Below are 15,232 nucleotides of genomic sequence, written 5' to 3'. Positions count from 1 at the left end.
AGCCTTGACAGATTATCAGCTAGCCATGCAAGGGCACAAGGTCGCAGCATGGTCACTTGTGGAAAATGTCAATGTTTCTCCACTTTGAGTTGTTGAGTTATCAGGCAAATCATTAGTTATTGGTATTTTGTCTGAGAATCTGTCAAAATAATAATTTGACTTAATTAGATATATGCTCCACAAAGTATTGGCAGGATCAGACAAATCTAACTTTATTTATTGCTTGCTTGTTATCCAAAAGATCCAGTGGAAGTTTGTTTATGACGTCGTCTGCTCCCTCAGCTGTTTGTCAAAAAAAGAAAATCCACTGTGCTCTGTGCATTTTGCAACAATACCACAGAAAGCATCAATTGTTTTCCAAAGACATTTTTTGTTTGTTTGTTCTGTATTTAATCCTCTAATGCCATGAGGCTGGTGTTCTGTTTTACCTCTGGCCATACAAGACAAGAGCCACACAGTGCTGCCTGTGGACTAGGTCCTATTCATAGCTAGAGTAACACTGCCTGTCAGTTGCACGAGAGAGAGAGAGAGCGAGAGAGTGAGGGGCAGGATAGAGAGAGAAGGGAGCGGGAAAGGGAGAGGCAGAGAGAGAGAGAGAGAGAGAAAGGGGCAGGATAGAGAGAGAAGGGAGCGGGAAAGGGAGAGGCAGAGAGAGAGAGAGAAAGGGGCAGGATAGAGAGAGAAGGGAGCGGGAAAGGGAGAGGCAGAGAGAGAGAGAGAGAGAGAGAGAGAAAGGGGCAGGATAGAGAGAGAAGGGAGCGGGAAAGGGAGAGGCAGAGAGAGAGAGAGAGAGAGAGAGAAAGGGGCAGGATAGAGAGAGAAGGGAGCGGGAAAGGGAGAGGCAGAGAGAGAGAGAGTGAGAGAGAGAGAAAGGGGCAGGATAGAGAGAGAAGGGAGCGGGAAAGGGAGAGGCAGAGAGAGAGAGAGAGAGAGAGAGAAAGGGGCAGGATAGAGAGAGAAGGGAGCGGGAAAGGGAGAGGCAGAGAGAGAGAGAGAGAGAGAGAGAGAGAGAGAGAAAGGGGCAGGATAGAGAGAGAAGGGAGCGGGAAAGGGAGAGGCAGAGAGAGAGAGAGAGAGAGAGAAAGGGGCAGGATAGAGAGAGAAGGGAGTGGGAAAGGGAGAGGCAGAGAGAGAGAGAGAGAGAGAGAGAGAGAGAAAGGGGCAGGATAGAGAGAGAAGGGAGCGGGAAAGGGAGAGGCAGAGAGAGAGAGAGAGAGAGAGAGAGAGAGAAAGGGGCAGGATAGAGAGAGAAGGGAGCGGGAAAGGGAGAGGCAGAGAGAGAGAGAGAGTGAGAGAAAGGGGCAGGATAGAGAGAGAAGGGAGCGGGAAAGGGAGAGGCAGAGAGAGAGAGAGAGAGAGAGAGAGAGAAAGGGGCAGGATAGAGAGAGAAGGGAGCGGGAAAGGGAGAGGCAGAGAGAGAGAGAGTGAGAGAGAAAGGGGCAGGATAGAGAGAGAAGGGAGCGGGAAAGGGAGAGGCAGAGAGAGAGAGAGAGTGAGAGAGAAAGGGGCAGGATAGAGAGAGAAGGGAGCGGGAAAGGGAGAGGCAGAGAGAGAGAGTGCGAGAGAAAGCTGTCGGGATATGGCTGCTCCCTCCCTCCACCTCTTCATGGATCCCACTTATCTACAGCCACCATACCCTGATCCTCTTCCGATATACTGCCCCAGCCCTGCCTCCCCTCCCTCCCTCCTCCCCATCCTCCCTCCCAGTCTCAGCTCCCTGAAGGAACATAACAGATAGTCATCAGAGAGGAGGGGAGAAAAACACTCTCCAGTCCTCTTCCATTTTATATTTTCCCCAGTCTTTTGTTTTTAGACTGTCAATAACCAACCCCCTCCACACCTGGAAGGAGAGAGCCTGAGGAACACTCCACTGTGGCCACTCATTGCAAGGCTGCCTAGCAAGAGTCAGAGAACACCCTAGTGTCTGTCTGTCTGTCTCCCTCTCAGACAACACAAAAACAATCTGTTCTTCCTTTTCAAATAGACAAAAATGAACAGAAAAAAACAACCATAAATGTCTTCTCCTTCTGGACGTGTATCTGTTATGTCAGAGAGATTGAGGGAAGGGAGAGAAAGGGGGAGGGAAGAGGGGCGAAGGTGGTGTAGAGTGAAGCAGCAGCAGTATCGACGGCTGTGCTGTGTTGAGGGGGTCTGGGTTAATGTGTTTTTCTGTTAGCTCGCATAAAGCGGCGTGCCCAGAAGAAGGCTTGGCTGAGGACCCTGCTGCTGGAAGTACTCTGGGATTAAGCTGGCCTTTTCCGATTTCCTCTCGCCGCGTCCGCTCCAGTCGAGGAGCTTCAATTCTGCATTCATCTTCAAACGCAAGGCGTGCGATGGCAGCCGCTGAAAGGGACCTGCTTTGCATTTTCTATGCTTTTACCAGGGCACCCCGGTGCTGGCACAGCGTTAAAGCCCTGTTTCAATTAATCAGGGCTGGCTAATCGACCTCCCGCTGGCCCCTGCATTAGGATGAGTGTGTGTGTGTGTAGGGCCACAGAGGTAAGATGGCCCATCGCCACTCTGTGGTGCAGCTCAGCCTCCTCTGGCCCATGTTCAGGGCCTGCTGACTGAGTACACTGCCTACTGGAGGGTAGTGCCCTTCTAACTCAACATGTGCCCTCAATGTCAGAGTATGGAGGAGATGTGAAGGACATCCTACACAGAGCCTGACAGTTATATTCCACTTATATACCCATGGGAGGGAGGTCAGCTTTAATACTACAGATGCATTGATGGAAGCTACAATCTATCTGTCTATGTAATTTCCAATCCCCCATATATGTATTATTTGGGGGAATACACACACATACGTGGCAAAGTTTTCAGAATGACACAAATATTAATTCCCACAAAGTTTGCTGCTTCAGTGTCTTTAGATATTTTTGTCAGATGTTACTATGGAATATTGAAGTATAATTACAAGCATTTCATAAGTGTCAAAGGCTTTTATTGACAATTACATGAAGTTGATGCAAAGAGTCAATATTTGAGGTGTTGGCCCTTCTTTTTCAAGACCTCTGTAATCCTCCCTGGCATGCTGTCAATTAACTTCTGGGCCACATCCTGACTGACGGCAGCCCATTCTTGCATAATCAATGCTTGGAGTTTGTCAGAATTTGTGGGTTTTGAGGATTGACCACAAGTTCTCAATGGGATTAAGGTCTGGGGAGTTTCCTGGCCATGGACACAAAATATTGATGTTTTGTTCCCTGAGCCACTTAGTTATCACTTTTGCCTTATGGCAAGGTGCTCCATCATGCTGGAAAAGGCATTGTTCTTCACCAAACTGTTCCTGGATGTTTGGGAGAAGTTACTCTCGGAGGATGTGTTGGTACCATTCTTTATTCATGGCTGTGTTCTTAGGCAAAATTGTGAGTGAGCCCACTCCCTTGGCTGAGAAGCAACCCCACACATGAATGGTCTCAGGATGCTTTACTGTTGGCATGACACAGGACTGATGGTAGCACTCACCTTGTCTTCTCCGGACAAGCTTTTTTCCAGATGCCCCAAACAATCGGAAAGGGGATTCATCAGAGAAAATTACTTTACCCCAGTCCTCAGCAGTCCAATCACTGTACCTTTTGCAGAATATCAGTATGTACCTGATGTTTTTCCTGGAGAAGTGGCTTCTTTGCTGCCCTTTTTGACACCAGGCCACCCTCCAAAAGTCTTCGCCTCACTGTGCGTGCAGCTCTGTACTGGTGGTGCCCCAATCCCACAGCTGAATCAACTTTAGGAGACGGTCCTGGGGCTTGCTGGACTTCCTTGGGCGCCCTGAAGCCTCCTTCACAACAACTGAACCACTCTCCTTGAAGTTCTTGATGATCCGAGAAATGGTTGATTTAGGTGCAATCTTACTGGCAACAATATCCTTGCCTGTGAAGTCCTTTTTGTGCAAAGCAATGATGACGGCATGTGTTTCCTTGCAGGTAACCATGTTTGACAGAGGAAGAACAATGATTCCAAGCACCACCCTCCTTTTGAAGCTTCCAGTCTGTTATTTGAACTCAATCAGCATGACAGAGTGATCTCCAGCCTCATCAACACTCACACCTGTGTTAACGAGAGAATCACTGACATGATGTCAGCTGGTCCTTTTGTGGCAGGGCTGAAATGCAGTGGAAATGTTTTTGGGGGATTCATTTCATTACATGGCAAAGAGGGACTTTGCCATTAATTGGAATTCATCTGATCACTCTTTATAACATTCTGGAGTACATGCAAATTGCCATCATACAAACTGAGGCAACAGACTTTGAGAAAATTAATATTTGTGTCATTCTCAAAACCTTTGGCCACGACTGTACACACACACACACACACACACACACACACACACACACACTACCAGTCAAAAGTTTGGACACACCAAATCATTTAAGGGTTTTTCTTTAATTGAACTCTTTCATAATAATAGTGAATACTTCAAAACTATGAAATAACACATATATAATCATGTAGTAACCAAAAAAGTATTTAGATTCTTCAAGGTAACCCCCCTTTGCCTTGACGACAGCTTTGCACACTCTTGGCATTCTTTCAACCAGCTTCACCTGGAATGCTTTTCCAAAATTCTTGAAGGAGTTCCCACATATGCTGAGCACTTGCTGGCTGCTTTTCTTTCAATCTGCGGCCTAACTCATCCCAAACCATCTTAGTTGGGCTGAGGTCGGGTGATTGTGGAGTCCAGGTCATCTGATGCAGCACTCCATCACTCTCCTTCTTGGTCAAATAGCCCTTACACAGCCTAGAGGTGTGTAGGTTCATTGTCCTGTTGAAAAACAAATTATAGTCCCACTAAGACTATAAAAAAATGTTATAGTCCCATCTGCAAACCAGATGGGATGGCGCATCGCTGCAGAATGCTGTGGTAGCCATGCTGGTTAAGTGTGCCTTCAATTCTAAATAAATCACATAGTGTCACCAGCAAAGCACCCCCACATCATCACACCTCCTCCTCCACGCTTCACGGTGGGAACCACACATGGGGAGATCATCTCTTCACCTATTCTACGTCTCACAAAGACACAGCGGTTGGAACCAAAAATCTCAAATTTGGACTCATCAGACCAAAGGACAGATTTCCACCAGTCTAATGTCCATTACTCGTGTTTCTTGGCCCAAGAACTTGACTTTCCTAGTTAACTTTTTATTTAAGTAAAAAATAAATAAAAAAGCAAGTCTCTTCGTCCTTTAGTAGTGGTTTCTTTGCAGCAATTCGACAATGATGGCCTGATTCACACAGTCTCCTCTGATCAGTTGATGTTGAGATGTGTCTGTTACTTGAACTCTGTGAAACATTTATTTGGGCTGCAATCTGAGGTGCAGTTAACTCTATTGAACTTATCTTCTGCAGCAGAGGTAACTCTGGGTCTCCCTTTCCTGTGGCGGTCCTCACAAGAGCCAGTTTCATCATAGTGCTCGATGGTCATTGCAACTGCACATGAAGAAACATTCAAAGTTCTTCAAATTTTCCGGATTGACTGACCTTTAAGTCTTATTTGAGCTGTTCTTGCCATAATATAGACTTGGTATTTTACCAAATAGGGATATCTTCTGTATACCACCTCTAATTTGTCACAACACAACTAATTGGCTCAAACGCATTAAGGAGCAAAGAAATTCCACAAATTAGCTTTTAACAAGGCACACCTGATAATTGAAATGCATTCCAGGTGACTACCTCATGAATCTGGTTGAGAGAACGCCAAGAGTGTGCAAAGCGATCATCAATGCAAAGGGTGGCTACTTTGAAGAATGTCAAATATAAAATATATTTAGATTTGTTTAACACTTTTTTGGTTACTACATGATTCAATATGTGTTATTTCATAGTTGTGATGTCTTTACTATTATTCGACAATGTAGAAAATAGTAAAAATAAAGAAAAACCCTTGAATGAGTAGGTGTGTCCACCAGAACGTTTGACTGGTGTGTGTGTGTGTGTGTGTGTATATATATTTATATTTCATCTGTGCTCAAAAAATAAAGGGAACACTAAAATAACACATCCTAGATCTGAATGAATGAAATATTCTTATTAAATACTTTTTTCTTTACATAGTTGAATGTGCTGACAACAAAATCATACAGAAATTATCAATGGAAATCAAATGTATCAACCCATGGAGGTCTGGATTTGGAGTCACACTCAAAATTAAAGTGGAAAACCAAATTAAAGTGGAAAACAACTTTGATGTAATGTCCTTAAAACAAGTCAAAATGAGGCTCAGTAGTGTGTGTGGCCTCCACGTGCCTGTATGACCTCCCTACAACGCCTGGGCATGCTCCTGATGAGGTGACATGATGTCCCAGATGTGCTCAATTGGATTCAGGTCTGGGGAACGGGCGGGCCTGTCCATAGCATCAATGCCTTCCTCTTGCAGGAACTGCTGACACACTCCAGCCACACAAGGTCTAGCATTGTCTTGCATTAGGAGGAACCCAGGGCCAACCGCACCAGCATATGGTCTCACAAGGGTTCTGAGGATCTCATCTCGGTACCTAATGGCAGTCAGGCTACCTCTGGCGAGCACATGGAGGTGCGGCCCCCCAAAGAAATGCCACCCCACACCATGACTGACACTCCGCCAAACCGGTCATGCTGGAGGATGTTGCAGGCAGCAGAACGTTCTCCACGGCGTCTCCAGACTGTCACATGTGCTCAGTGTGAACCTGCTTTCATCTGTGAAGAGCACAGGGCGCCAGTGGCGAATTTGCCAATCTTGGTGTTCTCTGGCAAATGCCAAACGTCCTGCACGGTGTTGGGCTGTAAGCACAACCCCCACCTGTGGACGTTGGGCCCTCATACCACCCTCATGGAGTCTGTTTCTGACCGTTAGAGCAAACACATGCACATTTGTGGCCTGCTGCAGGTCATTTTGCAGGGCTTTGGCAGTGCTCCTCCTGCTCCTCCTTGTACAAAATGGAGGTAGCGGTCCTGCTGTTGGGTTGTTGCCCTCCTACGGCCTCCTCCACGTCTCCTGATGTACTGGCCTGTCTCCTGGTAGCGCCGCCATGCTCTGGACACTACGCTGATAGACACAGCAAACCTTCTTGCCACAGCTCGCATTGATGTGGCATCCTGGATGAGCTGCACTACCTGAGCCACTTGTGTGGGTTGTAGACTCCGTCTCATGCTACCACTAGAGTGAAACCACCGCCAGCATTCAAAAGTGACCAAAACATCAGCCAGGAAGCATAGGAACTGAGAAGCGGTCTGTGGTTATCACCTGCAGAACCACTCCTTTATTGGGGGTGTCTTGCTAATTGCCTAGAATTTCCACCTGTTGTCTATTCCATTTGCACAACAGCATGTGAAATGTATTGTCAATCAGTGTTGCTTCCTAAGTGGACAGTTTGATTTCGCAGAAGTGTGATTGACTTGGAGTTACATTGTGTTGTTTAAGTGTTCCCTTTATTTTTTTGAACAGTGTATATATATATATATATATATTACACACACAAATCTTTAAATATATTTTCCTTTACTATTACCCCCTAACCCTACCACCCCTTCCCTAATTGGAGTAAACTAATGGACAACACCAGTTAGGCTTCTACTTCCAGCTGATACATAATATATACATTTGACGGACACAATGTATTTTACAAAGTTATTTTTTAATTTATTTTTTTATCCCATCTTTCATCTACCATCAACCCCTCCATCTCTGAAGACCATTTCTATTTTGTCATATATTTTTAACTGTGCTGTTTCACAAAAGTTCTGAACCTATATACATTTTATGGACACTTTTATTTTCCATTTGTTTTTCGCCATATACTCTGTCTTTTCAACATTCATTGAATCATTACATCTCAGAGCCATCAGTTCCGGCCCACACTATACTGCATTTTTAAGGAAGCTTGGTCTTTGCTTCTTGTAATATAATCTACTGACAATATCTCACATTTTCAGGCCTATATCTCCAAAACGAATCATTCCAGACCAAAACCATCCTGCATTTTCAAAGGTTTGGTAATCATTGCTTCTTCTTCTAGAATCTTCTGTGTGACAGTGTGTGTAATGGGGTGGTGATGAAGCATGGCCCTGCTCTAACACCCCTTCATGATTACACAGGAACATCCTGTATGAACATATGCCATTAGTCTAGTGAGAATGATGATGAGAATGAAGTTACTACATCTAGTTACCACTGGGTCCTCCGCTCCGTTACTTCTCTAATCCTGCATGGTGCTGTGAAATGATTCATGGCTGTTAAAGATGCAATGATGTACTTAATTAAAAGATTGATTTAGCTCAGAGTCGTACAAACTGCCCCCAGTTAATATTTCCTCACCTGAGCAGAGACCCTGATTAGGTATGCTGAGTAGGTACGCTGTGTGTGTACGTGTGTGTGTGTGTGTGTGTGTGCACATTTTACCTTATATCTTATTTTAATAAAGTTTTATGTTAGTCTGCATTGTACTGAATTCTGCATTGGATTTGTGTTGATCTTTCCCTAGCCTTTCATAGATTACCTTAATGGAGTCAACCAGTATAGAGAGCAAATAGTTAAAGAAACTCATACTCTGGGCCCCACCCACACGAACGCCGCAGGCAGGAGAAGTGGCTTCGAAGGGAGCGAGGAAGGGCGAGATGGAGGGAGGTAGGGAGGGCTGAAGTGAAGGAGCCAACTGGCAGTGGTTCTACCATCTAGCAGTTAGCATTTATAATGATAAGTGTTCCATCTGCTGAGTGGTGGAGGAGGAGCCAAAGGCGACAGATGGAATTGTTTTCACAATCTGTTTAAATATGTAGTCTTCCTTTTTAAGAAACACACAACCCGGCTCTGTCACTTGCTTGCTTGCGTCAAGAACAACAAGGAGATGTTAGATTTCCCCCTTTGTTAATATTCAAACTTCCTTTCACATGAATCACTCATCCCAATCCTCTGTAGATTGGAAGAAGTTCAGGCGGACCTGAACCAACGAGCCGGTGTTTGGGACTGAACACCAGAGGAAGTATGTGTTTGGATCCACCCCTTCTAGTTTCCTGGCATGTCTACTAGCAATCCTGTTTAGTACAGCAGCGTGACCTAGTCCTGTGAGTCCGACCTGGTATATCTGTTGGGCTCTGTTATTCTGTTAATCTGGCCTGGTATATCTGTTGGGCTCTGTTAATCTGGCCTGGTATATCTGTTGGGCTCTGTTAATCTGGCCTGGTATATCTGTTGGGCTCTGTTATTCTGTTAATCTGGCCTGGTATATCTGTTGGGCTCTGTTAATCTGACCTGGTATATCTGTTGGGCTCTGTTATTCTGGCCTGGTATATCTGTTGGGCTCTGTTAATCTGGCCTGGTATATATGTTGGGCTCTGTTAATTTGGCCTGGTATATCTGTTGGGATCTGTTATTCTGTTAATCTGGCCTGGTATATCTGTTGGGCTCTGTTAATCTGGCCTGGTATATCTGTTGGGATCTGTTATTCTGGCCTGGTATATCTGTTGGGCTCTGTTAATCTGCCTGGTATATCTGTTGGGCTCTGTTATTCTGGCCTGGCATATCTGTTGGGCTGGGAAAAAAGAGAAGAGAGCTCAGCTCCTGGTTACGGGACACACAGAGAGGGGCTGGATTACAGACGTTACTGGGGTCGGACGTACAGAATATGTAGCTCAGTTTTAGCATTAGGCTTTAGTTTCGAGGGCAATCACAGTCTTGTAGAACACTGACGACCCGGGGTCGAGCCAAATTATTCACATATACACTCTTTATACTGCTCTGGTTGGATCCGCCATTAGTCCTGTTAGTCTGGCCTGGTATATCTGTCAGGCTCTGTTAGTCTGGCCTGGTATTATCTGTCGGGCTCTGTTAGTCTGGCCTGGTATATCTGTCGGGCTCTGTTAGTCTGGCCTGGTATATCTGTCGGGCTCTGTTAGTCTGGCCTGGTATATCTGTCGGGCTCTGTTAGTCTGGCCTGGTATATCTGTCGGGCTCTGTTAGTCTGGCCTGGTATTATCTGTCGGGCTCTGTTAGTCTGGCCTGGTATTATCTGTCGGGCTCTGTTAGTCTGGCCTGGTATTATCTGTCGGGCTCTGTTAGTCTGGCCTGGTATATCTGTCGGGCTCTGTTAGTCTGGCCTGGTATATCTGTCGGGCTCTGTTAGTCTGGCCTGGTATATCTGTCGGGCTCTGTTAGTCTGGCCTGGTATATCTGTCGGGCTCTGTTAGTCTGGCCTGGTATATCTGTCGGGCTCTGTTAGTCTGGCCTGGTATATCTGTCGGGCTCTGTTAGTCTGGCCTGGTATATCTGTCGGGCTCTGTTAGTCTGGCCTGGTATATCTGTCGGGCTCTGTTAGTCTGGCCTGGTATATCTGTCGGGCTCTGTTAGTCTGGCCTGGTATATCTGTCGGGCTCTGTTAGTCAGGCCTGGTATATCTGTCGGGCTCTGTTAGTCTGGCCTGGTATATCTGTCGGGCTCTGTTAGTCTGGCCTGGTATATCTGTCGGGCTCTGTTAGTCTGGCCTGGTATATCTGTCGGGCTCTGTTAGTCTGGCCTGGTATATCTGTCGGGCTCTGTTAGTCTGGCCTGGTATATCTGTCGGGCTCTGTTAGTCTGGCCTGGTATATCTGTCGGGCTCTGTTAGTCTGGCCTGGTATATCTGGTGACGGGTCAGACGGGACAAAGAAAGGCTAGACTACAAACGTCATTGAGGCTGGACTCATACCTATGATGGAGTACTTTAACCCCCGGTATAGGTTGACGGATTACTGTCTGTTTCTCCAAACCTGGGAGATACATTCTGGATTATACAGTAGATGGCAGGACAATTCAAAAAGCTACCCCAGAAATATCAACACAATTGACCCCAAAACTAGCTAAATGGAGGCCTGCAAAACCCATTTTGCAGTATGAAGGAAGTTAGAGGTAGTTTCACGAGCCAATGCTAATGTTGATTTTTCTAAATGAATAAAAATTAAAAGCTGAAATGTCTAGAGTCAATAAGTATTCAAGCCTTTTGTTATGGCAAGCCTAATTACCTTCAGGAGTAAAAATGTGCTTAACAAGTCAGATCATTTGCATGGACTAACTGTGTGTGGAATAGTGGTGTTTAACATCTCTGTACCTCACACATACATAAATCGAGCAGTGAATTTCAAACACAGATTCAATGCATCGCAAAGAATGGCACCTATTGGTAGATGGGTAAAAAATGTTTGAATATCCCTTTGAACATGGTGAAGTTATTAATGACACTTTGGATGGTGTATCAATACATCCAATCACTACAAAGATACAGGCGTCCTTTCTAACTCAGTTGACGGAGAGGAAGGAATCCGCTCAGGGATTTCACCATGAGGCCAATGATGATTTTAAACCAGTTACAGATTTAAATGGCTGTGATAGGGGAAAACTGAGGATGGCTCAACAATATTGTAGTTACTCCACAATACTAACCTAAATGACAGACTGAAAAGGAAGCCTGTACAGAATAAAAATATTCCAAAACATATATCCTGTTTGCAACAAGTTAATAAAGTTATACTGCAAGAAATGTGGCAAATAAATTGACTTTTTGTCCTGAAAAAGCATTATGTTTGAGGCAAATCCAACACAGCAAATCACCAAGTACCATGTTTTGGGTGTGCTTGTCATCGGCAAGGAATAGGGAGTTTTTTAGGATAAAAAGAATCTAGCTAAGCCCAGGCAAAGTCCTAGAGGAAAACCTGGTTCAGTCTGCTTTCCAACAGACACTGGGAGACAAATCCACAGCAGGACAATAACCTAAAATGCAAGCCCAAAATATACACTAAAGTTACTTACCAAGAAGACATTGAATGTTCCTGAGTGGCCTAGTTACAGTTTTGACTTATATCAGCTTGAAAATCTATGGCAATACTTGAAAATGGATGTTTAGCAATGATCAACAACCAACTTGACAGAGCTTGAAGAATTTGAAAAAGAATGATGGGCAAATGTCGTACAGACCAGGTTTGCAAAGCTCTATAAGACTCACAACTGCAATCGCTGCCAAATGTCATTCTAACATGTATCGACTCAGTGGGTTGAATACATATCCAATCCAAATATATCAGTGTTTTATATTCCAATAATACATTTAAAATGTTGAATTTTTCTTTCACTGACAGTTTTTTGTGTATAATGCTGACAGAAAATTACAATTAAATCCATTTTAATCCCACTTTGTAACGCAACACGTGGAAAAAGTCAAGTTTCTGAAGGCACTGTACATAATAAATAAAAAGTGTGTTAATACACACCGTGCCCCTCACATCTCGTTTCTTGGGCTCCGGGGACATCTCCTGAGGGATGAATTTGATTGGTCCTTTAATCTGTCTCCGAGACCTCTTGGTACCGTCGGGCAGCGTCTCCATGGCGATGTCAGCATCATCGCTACTGGCCTGGTCACACTCTGAACATTGCCTGAGAAGAGGGAGGTAGAAGTAGAGTGGCAGAGGTAGAGAGAGGGATGATCTTTCACAGTCCAGACAGTGTCCTCTCCTCTATGCAGGGGTATTGATTTGACTAATCTGTGAACATCTTAAGCGTGGAAAACCGGTTTCAGATACCTTTCTCTCTTACTATCAATGTCGGACAAACAGGATCTAGATGTTGCTGATTATGTTGGAGAAAACAAACAAAACACTAAGGCTTTGGTCTGTAATGTCTGTCTTTGTTGAAATCTATGAAAATAATATTTGCTTTGTTCGAAAAAATATATGTTGTTTTCTCAAAGTATTGAAATCTGAGCCTGGAGGTCTGCCCCTGGATTTGAGGACAGGGATTTATGCTGACCCAGGCAAAGCATACGACTGTGACATATGTTTCTGCCAGTCTTACAAATTAGATCACATCAGTATTATAGGTTAAGGAAAAGCGAACTTGTGGATCGGATCCTCTGTGTGTTTTTAGTTCCTACTGAGAAGCCCTGTCTGCACCTTTCTTTCTGCCTCTTTCGTGGGGTGTAGATCGTGGTAATTAAGTATGACTTGGCCTCGGCTCCACAAAATTATATCCATCCAAACACTTTGTATTTTCTGCCCTCCGGAGCAGAACGCAGCCGTGCTCTCTAATTCATGGTTTAAATGATTTACTCCCAGTCACAGGCATGGACAACGTGCAGGTTGAGGTGCCACAAAAACAAACAACACACATATCTTAAATGTGCGCACACCCACGTACATACGCACACCCACGTACACACCCACGTAATCGTACACGCACAAATCCCCCATCCTCCTTAACTTAGAATAGGAAGTAAAAAGGGAGATGACTAACTGTGGAAGTAACTCACTAAGTGACAGAGACGGAATACTACTGAAACTATTGAGCTCATCTATTTATCTATCCAGATAAGGACATCTACCTCTTCTGTGTGAAGTGGGACATTTCCACCATCTCTGCATTCTCCATCTGATAAATCTACTGCCATTGAGTATTCTGAAATGTCACACTTAATACAAATAAATCAATTGTGGACACGAATGTATCTTCTACTCCAAGTCATTATAAAACGGTTTGTTTGGATCCTCGATGCTGATTGGATGATATGCGGGACATTTACTCACGCAAAATACCATGACGTGTTAATCTCATAATTCAACTGTCCCGCAGTCCAGGCAGGAAATTGAGTCAAAATATCCCTACCTGTCTGCCTTTACAACCTGTGCAACAATGTATCATTTTACAAATGCTATCTCTCCCATGCCAGTAGGCTAGGTAGCCCAAGAATGAAGCCAACTAATTCACCATGGAAACTGAACACTCAAGAATTCCATTCATTTATTAACCAGCGCAGTGCAGCCTATTGGATATCCATTAAATCATTATTTATTGAGGTTCTCATCATCATTGAATCTCTGCTAGCTAGCTACATGCCAATGATTTGGTTAGCATAGCAATGTCCAAAGAATAGAATGATTAGAATTAACAACTGCGTCAAAACATAAGAAAATAACTAACGACCAGCCCACTGTTAAAATAATGTTTTTAATTAAAATATTCTATTAATATTTGTATAAATATGTTGGCAACTGTTTTATAAACGCAATAAGGCCCTCAAACCCGGAGAATATCGTATGATAACTCCTGACTAAGGTCTGTTCCCGGCCATTGGCTTCGTCTCGGGTCTAAGAACATGAGTTATCTTAGTCATGAGTTATCACACGATAATCCCCGGGTTTGATGTCTTATTGCTTAAATAACATGTTTTTATACAATGTTATAACAATGTCATAACAGATTTGTGTGTACTATGGACAGCACTTGGTCAAATTTTTGGTTTTGTAAACTCTTGTACCATCGAGTGCTCTGGCACCCATTCACCATTCACTCCCCATCTACCTCCCCAGTCCCTCTCTTTCTTCCTCATCTACCACACTCTCAGTCCCTCGCTCTTTCTTTCTTAGCTCTCTCTTTCTGATCTCTCTCTTTCTAATCTCTCTCTTTCTAATCTCTCTCTTTCTAATCTCTCTCTTTCTAATCTCTCTCTTTCTAATCTCTCTCTTTCTAATCTCTCTCTTTCTAATCTCTCTCTTTCTAATCTCTCTTTCTAATCTCTCTCTTTCTAATCTCTCTCTTCCTTTCCCATCTCCCCCTCATCATCTCTCTCTTATCACTCTCATCTCTTTCATCTCCCTCTTTCCCATCTGTCTCTCCCTCTTTCCCATCTGTCTCTCTCTCTTTCCCATCTGTCTCTCTTTCCCATCTGCCTCTCTGTCTGTCTGCGTCTGTCTGTCTATCTGCATCTGTCTGTCTGTCTATCTGCATCTGTCTGTCTATCTGTGTGTGTCTGTCTGCGCCTGTCTGTCTATCTGCATCCGTCTGTCTGTCTGTCTGTCTGTCTATCTGTGTGTGTCTCTCTGCGCCTGCTGTCTATCTATGTCTGTCTGTCTGCATCTGTCTGCCTGCCTGCGTGTCTACGTCTGCCTGTCTGTGCGCCTGCGTCTGTCTGTCTGCGTGCGTCTTTCCGTCCCCGTCTTTCTGTCCGCCCGTCTTTCAGTCCGCCCACGTCTGCCCGTCCGTCCGCGTCCGCCCGTCTTTCCACATCCGCCCGTCTTTCCGTCTGAATCGCCAGTCTTTCCGTCCGCCCGCGTCTGCTCGTCTTTCCGTCCGTCCGCCCGCTTCAGTCTGTCCGTCTTTTCGTCCGTCTGTCTGCCTGCACATCCATCCGCGTCTGCCTCTTTCCGCGTGCGCCCGTCTTTCAGTCTGTCCATCCGTCCGTCCGCTCTGTCCGTCCGTGTTTGTCCTTCCGCCCTTCTTTCCGCATC

The 15,232-nt window shown here is 44.7% G+C and overlaps 1 protein-coding gene across 4 annotated transcripts in view; it reads right to left on the bottom strand.

Moving 5' to 3' along the window:
* Nucleotides 1-15,232, bottom strand: part of LOC115131417 (PHD finger protein 14) — a 143,692-nt gene that overhangs the window by 95,468 nt on the left and 32,992 nt on the right. For 3 of the 4 annotated variants that reach the window (XR_010464298.1, XM_065020384.1, XM_029663133.2), the window contains exon 16: nt 12,224-12,386. Coding sequence is in view for 3 of the 4 variants with exons in the window: in XM_065020384.1 (XP_064876456.1) it covers nt 12,224-12,386 (163 nt within the window). In the remaining variant the exon portion in view is untranslated. The remainder of the gene's footprint in view (nt 1-12,223; nt 12,387-15,232) is intronic. The other variant, XM_065020383.1, reaches the window with a different exon arrangement.

Source organism: Oncorhynchus nerka, linkage group LG7 (assembly GCF_034236695.1).
Source record: "Oncorhynchus nerka isolate Pitt River linkage group LG7, Oner_Uvic_2.0, whole genome shotgun sequence".
Taxonomy (NCBI): Eukaryota; Metazoa; Chordata; class Actinopteri; order Salmoniformes; family Salmonidae; genus Oncorhynchus; species Oncorhynchus nerka.
This window is presented reverse-complemented; position numbering and strand designations above follow the sequence as displayed.